Consider the following 12,474-nt stretch of genomic DNA (forward strand, 5'->3'; position numbering starts at 1 on the left):
TGTTTGCGGCTCAGCCCCGGACCTTCCGTTTGCTTCTCTGGCTTTGTGGTAGGCTTGCCTTAGCTCCTTAATTTTCACGCGGCACTGCTGTGCGTCCCTGTTATGGCCTCTTTCCTTCATGGCCTTGGAGACCTTTTCTAATATTTTGCCATTCCGTTTACTGCTTCGGAGTTCGGCCAGCACTGATTCATCTCCCCATATGGCGAGCAGATCTCGTACCTCCCGTTCTGTCCATGCTGGAGCTCTTTTGCGATCCTGGGACTCCATCACGGTTACCTGTGCTGATGAGCTCTGCGTGGTCACCTGTGCTCTCCACGCTGAGCAAACAGGAAATGAAATTCAAACGTTCGCGGGGCTTTTCCTGTCTACCTGGCCAGTGCATCTGAGTTGAGAGTGCTGTCCAGAGCGGTCACAATGAAGCACTGTGGGATAGCTCCCGGAGGCCAATAACGTCGAATTCCGTCCACACTACCCCAATTCCGACCCCCTAAGGCCGATTTTATCGCTAATCCCCTCGTCGGAGGTGGAGTAAAGAAACCGATTTAAAGGGCCCTTTAAGTCGAAAGAAAGGGCTTCGTCTTGTGAACGTGTCCAGGCTTAATTCGATTTAACGCGGCTAAAGTCGACCTAAACTCGTAGTGTAGACCAGGCGGTCCTGTCTACTCCGGAGGTTATGTTGGCTTAACTATGGCTATAGCTACACTAGAGAGCTTTCAGCGGCACAGCTGCATCTAGTGTCAATCTAGTATAGTCACTCTACACCGACAGGAGAGAGCTCTCTTGTCAGCTTAATTACTCCAGTGCCCATGAGCGGTGGTAGCTATGTCGGCGGGAGAAGCTCTCCTGCCAGCATAGCGTCATGCACACTGGCACTTAAATTGGCATACGTTAATAAATGGCTAATTCACACCACTGAATGATGTAACTTATGTCGACTTAAGCTGTAGTGTAGCCATGGCCTATATCTGTCAGGGTTGTAAATTTTTCACACTCCTGAGAGAACTAGCTATGTGAATGTAACTTTTCAACATAGATCAGTTGTATGACTGAGCTGAGGACAAGTCTTCCGGAGCCCTAAGGAAACTGCTTCATAGCTCCTGGTTGTTATTTCTTGGCCTCAATAGCCCTATAAGTAAATAGGTGGAGGGGTGGGCTGTCAGTTCCTTTTAACGTGGAGACAAAGTGGAGAAGAAATTTGGGAGGATTAGGAAGCCTCCCAGAGAAGATTTGCTGAAGCCATCCTATCTGAATAACAAATTTAAAAACATAGAGGATCTTTACTTCAATCCACACTCTGATGTCCTTCTTGTCATCCTTTTCCCCATCACTAGCCCTTAAATGCCCACTTGACAGCAATTCTAACATGCTGTTCGTAAGATTCATGAGTCAGAAGTGTGTCTTAATAGCTTGGTTAGGGCATTGTCTCTGTTGACCTAACAATGTTTTTTGTCTTGGGAGTCAAGTTGGCAGCTATATGAAAAGGAACAGAACATTATTCTGCAGAAACTTTAGTTTGAGCATACAGGAAAATACTTTTGAAATCTCTCTTGCTTTTTTTTTTTTTTTTTGAGCAGAGGGGGGAGAGAGATGGAAAATTAATGCTAAAAAGATAGATGTTGTTAAACATGATACATAGCTTCACTTTTTCTCATTGGTTACTACGATTTGTACCTGTTTAACAAATAATAGATCTTGCTGAAATGCACCACATGCACTTATAATCCACAAATAAACGTTATTACAATACTTTCCCTGTATGTCTTCTACTGAGGAACAGCATTTATTTTCTCCCTTCATCTCCAAAAATACATGGGAAAGTTCTTAGAAGATCAACAAAAATGATTGGACATTAAGATTGGGATAGACGGTAATATGAGGAGAGACTAAAAGATTAGGACTGGATAGTTTGGAATGGAGATAAGTGAGAGGGGAGGTGTGATCAGGACACGTGAAATAATGAATGGCATGGAGAAGGCCAGTCAGGAGCTATTCTGTTTGCACTCTATCATAATATAAAGGCAAAGGGGCACTTGATGAAACTAAAGGAGCATATTTTTAAAGAATAAAATCAACTGTTATTTTATACAATAAATAATTTGTCTGTGGAATTAACTGCTTTAGACCTTTTTAAGGCCGGTAGCTTAGTGAGATTTTTTTTTTTTAAAGTTTGAGACAGTGATATGTAGAAGAATATCATTTGTAGTGTTGCTAACTAGGATATAATGAGAGTTCTTGATCTTCATGTGTCCAGGCCTGAAAAAATTACCAGATGGGGATAGGAACATGGTTTGATATTGCATAAGTAAATGTATTATGTGGTCTTTTCATCTTGCACTGCACCATCTGGTCTGGGGAAATTGGACTAGCTGGACTGTTGACTGTGGGTTCTGATTTGTTAGTTTCTAGCTGGTGGTGTTCAATGTCAACAAATTAATACAGTTTTAAAGGAAGGTTTTGTGATGGTTTGTTTAGTTTGGTGTGCTGAGCTCTTTCCTATTCCCTGGAGACTCTGAGAGGAACATGGCAGGATGGATCATGTCTGATTACATCACTGCAATTTTAGCACCTCACCCCTTAATGGAATAAAAATCTTTCCCAGTGCAGAAAGATGCAGCATATCTAATTTCTGAGCCTGCCCTAAGCAGTTAAAGCACAGTTTGTCAGATTTATCAGATGCATTTCCCCATATGAAGTAAGATGTAAGAGCAATTAAAGGTTTATAGCTATAGAATATCAAATTATGCCAAAGATTCATAACATAAAATTCCAGCCAACAGTGTTTGTCAGGACCTAAATGATATGTTTTCATGAAGGATTGTGTGTCTTCAATAGACCCTTCATTAATCATCTAATCCCACACAATAATTATATTTTATGAGTCTGGCTACACAAATAAAAATGATATTTAACAAACTATAGTATATCTGTGCAGAACCACCAGAGGCACAGATTTCTTGTTTAAAAGGAAATGTTCTTGAGGGAAGTTAATTGTGAATCTGTTTTCATCAGCACACATCTGAATGTATGTGATTACTGGCTTTATATGGCTTGGTCTGCATTACCAGCTTATGTCAGTATAACTATGTTATCCATACCCCTGAGTGACATTATTATACCAACCTAACCCCTGGTGTAGACAGAGCTATGTCGACAGGGAGAAGCTTGCCCGTCGACATAGGTAGCGTCTTCACTAAGCGATACAGCAGTGCAGAGGGTGCAGCTGTGCTACTGCAGTGCTGTAAGTGTAGAAAAGCCCTGTACCTTACCCATGGTTGCTGGGTATTTTATTAACACAAATGTGTGAGTACTGTGAATGTGGGGAAAGCTAAATTAAGCGTGGCTTGTCCAACCAGTTTATTTGGATAATACATGCATACAATGAGACTGGGGGCTTGTCTTCATTGCAGTATTAGCTCAAGATATAACTTGTGTTGCCCCTAACATGACTCCTGTTCATGCATAAAAATCTCTAGCTCAAGTTAAGTGGTACTTTAAACTTTAGCTAGCTGTTCTGTCAGAATATGAGAGTTAAAATTTGAGTGAGGCTGACGCTAGTAATGCAGTGAGGATGCAGTTACGCTGTCTTAGTTTTCACTTCTTAAAAAGGTGTGATTTTTATGGCCAGATAACAAACACGTGATTGTTATCTTGTTGCAAAATCCTAAGTGGAGACAGGGGACTTGTGCCCAGGGCTACGAGGTCCAGATCCACGCCCTGATTGTGGGAGCTCTGGGCACGTGGGACCCTCACAACGAGCTGGTGCTGAGAGTGTGCAGTGTCGGTCGACGCTACGCCCGGCTCACGAGACAGCTCATGGTGTCCGACACCATCAGGTGGTCCAGAGACATCTACACGGAACACATCACAGGAGACCGTCAGTACCAGGTTGAGTAAGCGAGAATGCCGGACAGGGAAATAACCCACTTCCTTCCTTCCCTGATGAACCAAGGGACGCACCCCACCCATGTACTTATTCACTACACCAATACTGACTTGGACTCTAAATACATTCTATGGGTGGCGTACCTGAGACCACTTATCCACTGATGTTTTAAAAAACTCCCGCACCCCAGTCTGGGTCTCTGCTGGTTATGTACTATGTATGTATCCTGTGAACCTTGTAACGCATACCTGTAATCCCTCATAACTCAAGCCTGACCCCAGATGTACAGTACCTTCCCCCTTAACTTGTGTAAATTTGATTTTAAACATTAGCTTTAATAAAAATATTCATGGCGAGGTAGATCGGTGAGGTCAGCATTATGCCTCCACCCCTCCCACCCCCACCCCCGACTTGTGATTAACCTCATGTAGTTTACTTCACAGTAAAACTGAAGTGCCTTGTATTTATGTTTTACAGTGGGATAGCTGATGCGCATTAGTTATCCTCGGGTAAAACACACCTTTTTTTGGTCAGTGAAATCAAGCCCTATATTGCTAATCCAATCATTCTGTGCTGCTGATCCATAGTGCAGATCAAGGGTTGATTTGCAGTATGAGAACTCTCATTGGGACTAGGCTAACTCAGGGTGTTGACTGAATGAAGATAACTCAAGATAAAAGACAAGCCCTGATACCAGTATTTGTAAATGGAATGCTTGCAAATTAAGGAGGGAGCAGTTTGGGGACTCCCTGAGGCACTGTAGCAGCACTTACTGACCATTCACTTAAGAAGCTATTATTAAAGGGTGTCTGGCTATGACTCCTTGGCATGAAGATGCTGCCTTATAAGAGCCTTTGATGGAGGGACCTGGAAATCTCTGCCATTGGGGCAGGGTTATGCAGTGTCAGGCAGCAGCACTGTTTGGAAATTTGAGAACTTTGTGGAAGGGAAAGGGAATTGCAACCTGTCATGAAATTGCAAGGATAAAGTCTCTTGATTCTGATTCTAAGAAAGGCTCGACTTGCAGATAGGCAAATGAAATTGTGTGTAAGGGGGAGGAAGTGGAGAGAAGCCTTTAAGGGGATGAGCTTCCATTTTGGCTCCTCCGAAATTAAATGTGAATAATGATTAAGGCAATTGGGTTAAACTGTCCCTTTCAGCCTGATGTGGACTGGAGATGCATTATTAAATCTGTCCTGTAATAATTCTTTTCCCTCCCCAGAAAGGAAAATAAAGAAGATAGGTGTTAATAAAGGGAGGAGAGGCTTAACACTACAATCCACATAATGATGTAAACAAGTTCACTTAGTAGCAAATATGTTTAGCGTGGTTATATCTTTGTAGTTTTCAGTGCAAGTCAGTTCCTGGAAATTACTGGAAGAACCTGGTTCTAATTTACTTTAATCAGTGGGATATGCCCAAGACCTACTTCATATTCATGCTGAAATATTTGCTATTTTTTAATTGTGTAATTTGCAAGTGTGTTACTTGCTGAGCACCAACCAAGTATTCCATTTGTTTTAGCTGTATCTGAGTAGAAAAGGAAGTATGGAAAGCTCTAAGGGCTTATCTACATGTACAGTGCTGCACCGTTGTAGCGCTTAGTGAAGATGCTTCTTACACTGATGGGAGAACGTCTGCTGTTGGCGTAGATACTCCATCTCCTCGAGGGATGGTAGCTATGTTAACAGGAGAAGCTGGTCCTGTCTACATAGGCCTGTCTACATTGGGGGTAGGTTGGTATAACTATATTACTCAGGGGTATGGATTTTCCATACCCCTGAGCGACATAGTTATACCAGCATAAGTTCCTAGTGTTAGACCAAGCCTAAGTGTAGAGGTGATAGAAGCTGTGTACTGTTGAAGATGCACATGGTATAAACAGGGAGAGGAGAAAAAACTTAAAATGGCTTTTTAAAAACGTATTTAAATAATCCTAATGGATAATATAATAGTTAAAATGGTGTTGTATGTATAAAGAAAAGCGCAAGCTTCATAATTAATACTGTTCCAGGTACATGTATTCCTTGTGTGTGAGTTAAGTGTGCAGTTGTGTGTTGTTCTCTTTTTTTGGCAATGATCTTAAACATTGTTGTCATTTCAGAATACCTGACAGTGTTCTCCCAGATGATTGCATTCCATGACCCAGAGCTGAGTAACCATCTCAATGAAATTGGCTTTATTCCAGATGTAAGTGCTAAGGGTTCTTGTAAATGCTGTATAATGAAGCTAAAGAGGAGAAAAAAGGAAGAGAGGGTAATTCTAATAGGGTGTTTCTAAATTGTTGCTGACACAATGAAAGTTGCATATGGAAGAACTTTACCTCTGACACTGGAAGTTTGATGTGGACGCAGTGGCAAAATGAGGACAGGGACATGCATATAATTAAGTGTCAGGCTGCAACTTTTATTAAATTTTAACACAAGGGAGGCGCACTACCTGCCATCACCCATAATCTCTTGTACTAGGCATTTATTTAGCTCAAGTGGGCAGGGGGGGGGAGAGAGCTACAGGACTCCTTACCATATAACCTGTAACTGGCACCAGGATTACAGGACTCCTTACCATACAACCCATAACACGAGGTAGGCTGTCTTCACCCTACCCCCCAGAGGGGGACAGAGGGTGCAGCAGGGTGGGGACCTCAGCCAGTGAAGACCACAAGGTCTCACCTGTCACATGAGCCCGAAGCTCACCACAAAAATCCCAGGTCTTTCACCTCGTGGGAACTGTTCATTTTATTCTCTTAACTGCACTGGAAACTGGCCACAAGTTTCAGCAAATAAACGACTTCACCCCAGTACCTCAGTTAGGTACTAAGTGAGTTCCTACTTAACCCACTGTGGCTTTCAGGTGCTGCGAGGAAGGCAAAAACGTCATTGTCCTCCGCCAGTTGTCCCATGGGAGAAAAAATTCCTTCATAATCCCCTGAACAGGCAGTGGGATAGTCCCACAGCATCTGTCAGGCCAGGTTCCCATTCCTAGTTTGGGTGGGTAGAATGGTCCACTTGAACTGAGACAGAAGATGCTCCATATGGTTCCTGCCTTGAGCTAAATTCTGCGAGCAGGGGAGTGCTGGCCAATCAGCATGCTTCTCCCCCTGGCCAGTGGGTGCTGGAGACTCCCAGGGTAGGAGCTATTTATTGTCCCTTGGCGAGTGTCTCCCTCCCTTGCTACTGGGACTGCTCCCCTTTCACCTCTGGCCCCTATCCATTGATTCTGGTGGGTGGCATTTCTCAAAGGGCTTATGATTAAGGCTAAGATTTTGTCATGGATATTTTTAGTAAAAGTCACGAACAGGTCATGGGCAATATAGACAAATTCACAGAAGCCCGTGACCAGTCCCTGACTTTTACTAAAATTATTCATGATACAATGGGAAGGGACTGGGCAGATGCTGAGTGGCTGGGAGCTCAGGGGGGCTCAGAGCTGCAGGGTCCCCCTGCCTCCCTAGTGGGGGGGAGCTGCGGGAATCCACCCCGCCCCGGTGGCAAAGGAGCTGCCAGTGTCCCCTGCTGCGGTGGCAGTGCTGCCGCTGGGGTACCCCCCTGCCTGCGGTGGCTGGGAGCTTAGGGGACGTTGCCTCAGGCGGCGGGGGTACCTCACGACTTCCGCGACCTCCATGACACAGCCTTACTTATGATGAGATAGTTAAACTTTTTGTTGTTGGTTCAACTTCATTCTTAAAAGAAAAATATCAATTTTCCTTGGCATGGAAGATGCAATGACAGTGCTTACAATCAGTTAGTGAATGAGTGTATGAAGAAGTGATAAAATACACTGTCCACTGCAAATTAAAAACAAAGTTTGATTTTTATTTTTAATGTCAGGGTCAATAATGTAAAAAGTATTGACTTGGGGGAAAAAACATGAATATTTAGTGACAATTTAATGTTTTTAGTCCATGAAACAACTGAAAACAGAATAAAAAAATTGTGCAAGTTAATTAAATACAAACTTCATGGACTAATTACTTTTTAATGCATGATGTCAGCTCTTGCAAATTAGTGAGTAGATGTATGTCCGTGAACCTTCTGGAAATGTATTAAATCGAAGTGTCTGACCCAGAAACTTTATTCGCATAGGGAAAGTAGTCTCTTCAGATGGGAAAATGGGAAAATTCTAGCTGCACAATAGCAAAAAAACATAAGGGAATGTATTCATTAAAAAGAAGAACTAGGGGTTCTTGATATTATAGCACCTTGTTACAGCTGCCACCATACTTCGCAAATATTCTCCCCTTTGTCCAGAGCGCCATGCAGTTTTGAGTAGTCTAGAATGCTGAAGAGTCATTTGAATAAAATGCCTGTCCACAAAATTTAGTTATGTTTCATTCAGATTTATAATTTGAATGTTTTCAGTAATGGTTTTAGCTAACTTCTGTCACAGACTAAGGCTTGTGTCTACACTTAGGTTGACATAGCTAAACTGGTCAGAGGTGTGAAAAAATCACCCCCCGATCGACTTAATAATGTTCACCTAGTCCCCACTGTAGACACAGCTATATTGGAATGGAAAAATGTTTCCATTCCAGGGAGGTGGTTTTCCTACACCAATGGAAAAACCATTTCCATCAAACCAGGCCACGTCAACATTATAGGGTTATGCCTGCATAGCTATGGTGACATAGTCTCTGTATTGTAGACATACCTTAAGCCTGTACTGAGGTGACACATTGAAGACAGTAAAAAGAAGCATTGTTAACTGATATGGGCAGCACTTTTTAAAAGTCTGGTCAGGTTATAAATAGAACAGTTATTAAAAATACGTGGCAAGCTTTATGACAGTACATTCTAATAATCAGTGTGGGTGGGGAGAAGGAGGGAATCATCACCATGGAAGAGGGGAATACAGATTCAGTGGGAAGAGGGGAAATATAGGGTGTTTGTTCAGAAAATATATTCCTGAACCAGTCATGATTATCATTTTATGAAGAAACTATGTTTCTTCAAAAATGTTACAGTTAAATCAGTGCTTTTGCAGAAATTGCCTGCTGTTACAGGGCCAAATTTGCAAAACTGATTTTTTCATACACAACTTCTGTATGAATTTGTGTATACTCATGAAGTGATCAGGAGTTTCATATTTAAAATATACTTATGCATGTAATTATCAAGTTTGTGGCCACAAATGAAGCTTTTGCTAGGAAAGCATAAATTAAGTCTATTGTACATTTCTTTTTTTCTTTTTGGTAACAGTGTTTCAGGGAGATAAACAGGATTGTTTATAAATGATCCAACTTGAGACAGGATATAGCGACACTTAAAAACTAACTTAATACGTCCAGTCAGCTGAAGAGACTAGCCAATGTAGTAGGTTACACAGGGATGGATAAAACTTACTCCAGTGTAGAAAAGACCTTACTAGGCCATATGCATCACTTCAAGCTAGTGTCGGGATGGGGGAGGGGGAGAAATCAGAGTTTTATGTAGATGAAATGCACAGGACTTTGGAAAAGCAAAATACAAGCTCCCAACATGGGGCTGGGGCACAGGGCTGCAGCATAGCCATGCAAACACACTGTGGCCATTAATTCAGCATGTGAATTAGAATAGCAACATAGAATATGTATGTTCCCTGACCCATCCTTTTGCCTATCCCTATCATTGCCATCCATACCATCCTGCGTGGACCCACTACAGAAACCCCTCCACAGAGCTCCTCAGACAATGACTCCAATCATGGGCCTCTTGCGGGCCCTCAGACAAATTGTACATGAGATATGAATAATTAAACAACATTTATTTGTACATATTTTTATTTATTTGTATTATGGTAGTAGTCAGGAGTCCCAATCACTATCAAGACTCAGGCCTGTCCCAGAGAACCGAAAGCCTAAGAAAGATGACAAGTGAAGGGAGTAGAATAGAGAATCCAAAATATATACCAATTATGATGTACAACTATACATTTAAAAAAAAAAAGTATTTGCATCATACAAATAAATGTATTGGCGATCCCTGACTTTTCTAAAGCCTAGCTGCGCTTCCTAAGAGGAGTCATTCTTCCTAAATCACCTGTCACATCAAAATATTTCTTTTCCCTGTTCTGCCTTTTCGATTAGTAAGAGAGAGGGGTGTTTTTGCACCTGTAACAAGACAGCCCAGATCCATCAAGGTGAAGGATATGCACTTCAGTAATGAGATCTGAACCAGAGTTTCGTGCTTGAGTACTAATCCTATCAAAGTAAACCCTGATTAATCTTTCATCATTGAAAAGCAGGCTCCCGCTGCAGGAAGAATTGTGTTTCCTGGCACCCTTCCATTTACTTTGGGTCATGTAGCTCTCAGAATATTGAATGCTGCTGAAGCTTGAATAGTTGTGAATATTGTTAGCTGGTGTGGTGCCTGGATTAAATATATTGCTGTGGCTATGTGATTTACATGTCAATGGAGATATCCGTAAGGTGAATTTCACAGGGTTTTTTTATTTTTTAACTGTTTTGTAGTATGAACTTATATAATGTTTTATAACATCTATTCTGTATTTTGCTAATAATTCTAACATCAAAATCTGTCCATTTTTAAGGGAAGAGAAACAAGGAAATGAGCCACGTTACTAGAAGGAAAACTGTATCCATAAATTATTCTGAATAGCTTTCAGCTGCAAATAATGGAAGCTAGACACAGTTGTCAGCTGGCCATTAACAGAGATGACAAGGTCTGGCTGCAGTTACTTAATGTCATCTTGGTAATGCTGCTGTCATAGACAGACACCTGAAATTGGATTCAGTTATATGCAGGAGGTGTCTGTAATAAGGCTTTATCTAACTAGAGTTAAAAGAACACTGTTGCCAATGTATTTTTCGTTCTTTTTATTTTCCAGTTTGTTTATAACTACCCTTGAAAGCCTGAATTAAACTGTCCTTACTGAAATATACCATTCTCTCTTGCAAGCACACACTTGTTCAGTCATGAGTGTATCATGGCTGGTTTTTAATTTTCATTTAATAGGAAAGCAATTGTTTTTTAATTTACATATTTGGGATGAGAGATGGGGATGGATGGAATTAGGTTTAATCCTTTACATTTATCTTGTCTGCTTATGGGTACTCTGTCCCCAGTCCTTCAAACACTTATGCATGTGCTTAACTTTAAGCATATGAATAGTTCATTTAAGCACTTACACAGTGCCTCAGAAATTAAAATTAAGTATGTGCATAAGTGTTTAGAGTTTCAGGGCCTTCATTACCAGTATCTGGATAGGGCACTGAAATAGGAGGCATGAAATTTGAGTTTTAGTCCTGCCATTCTGCCACAATATTGCTGGGTAACCTGTGGCAAGTAATTTTAATTCTCTGTGCTTGGCTTCCACTTTGTCACAAGAAGTCAGTGAGGCCAAAACTTATCAAGATTCATAAATGGACTCAACATTTATATGGCTATCCGGAATATGCAGGGTTGTCAGAATTATAAAAACTTTGGAAGGGACATTAAACCTGATGCTTCAGGATTTAAGCCAGTCTCTAACAATAACATTTAGGAGGAGACCTAATGTGGGAGGCAGACTATCTCACATTTGTCCCCTTTAGGATTCTTATGCTTTCTGAAGCATCTGGAATAGCCTTTGTAAGAGACAGGGGTACGGAGAGTCGATGGACCTTGGGGTCTGATCTAGTATGGCAATTCATAAGTTCCTGTAAGTATTTGGTTTGTGAGGAAAAATGTTTAAATTTATCAAAGTTATGAGTGTTTGAAAATCACACTAAATATGTGTAGTACATATGTTTATTCAGTTTGTAAATTTGGCATTTACTTAAAGAAATGTATATCACATGTTGGCAGTTACAGTAATTAAGTTTTCTCTTTTAAGAATTGCCTTGCCAATTAATGAAAATACTGAACCAAACTTATCTTCAGATTTGGGTTGTTTTGTAGATGATGATGATGATCCTGTAATATATTTTACTCCTAAGTTGTGATAGATACAACCTTAACTTTATCTTAACAATGTTTTTTTTCTGGGAATTTCCTTCTCAAAATGGATACCTAACGTGTAAATCTACTTTTTGTAAATTCTCAGAAAATTCATTGTGCATTCAAATGATAATTGCATTAATTTTGGGGAGGATAGGCTGTATTCTTCATAGATTTTTTTAAAAAGTGGTTGTATCGCTGCTTTTATGTGTACAACTAAACTCAACCTTATCTAGTAAACATTGATAATTATGGGACTGCAACTCATGATCTCAGGCTGTTTCTCAGAGAAATGTACTTTTACGTTGTAATGAAAGTATATATTTTGATTCATTGTTTTTACTAATTCTCTTTTGATGTGGAAGTTCAGCTGATCTTTTTTTTCATGTGACTTAGTGTCTATGAAGTTCAAATATTGCTCTTATTGAGTACTGTGTAAATTTTCTTTAAAATATTGAGCAGTACTCATTTGAAGGGAAGATGCAGGGAGACCCACCAGCCCGCAAATCCATTGCAGTTTGAGCTCCAGTGGAAAAAGGTTGAAAATCACTGCGGTGAAAGTTTTATCCAGAGTCCTAGCACGCAGTTATTCTTCCCTGATGTTGCTAGGGGGCAGTATTTACTAAGAATATCTTTATTTTGAGTATATTGGTTTGACTATGTAAATATGGCAGC

General features: G+C 40.7%; 1 protein-coding gene across 1 annotated transcript in view; it reads left to right on the plus strand.

Moving 5' to 3' along the window:
- Positions 1-12,474, plus strand: part of TBCK (TBC1 domain containing kinase) — a 188,490-nt gene that overhangs the window by 87,236 nt on the left and 88,780 nt on the right. The window contains exon 20 of the mRNA XM_065404906.1: positions 5,988-6,073. Within this exon, the coding sequence (XP_065260978.1) occupies positions 5,988-6,073 (86 nt within the window). The remainder of the gene's footprint in view (positions 1-5,987; positions 6,074-12,474) is intronic.

This window comes from Emys orbicularis, chromosome 5 (genome assembly GCF_028017835.1).
Source record: "Emys orbicularis isolate rEmyOrb1 chromosome 5, rEmyOrb1.hap1, whole genome shotgun sequence".
NCBI classification, from domain to species: Eukaryota; Metazoa; Chordata; order Testudines; family Emydidae; genus Emys; species Emys orbicularis.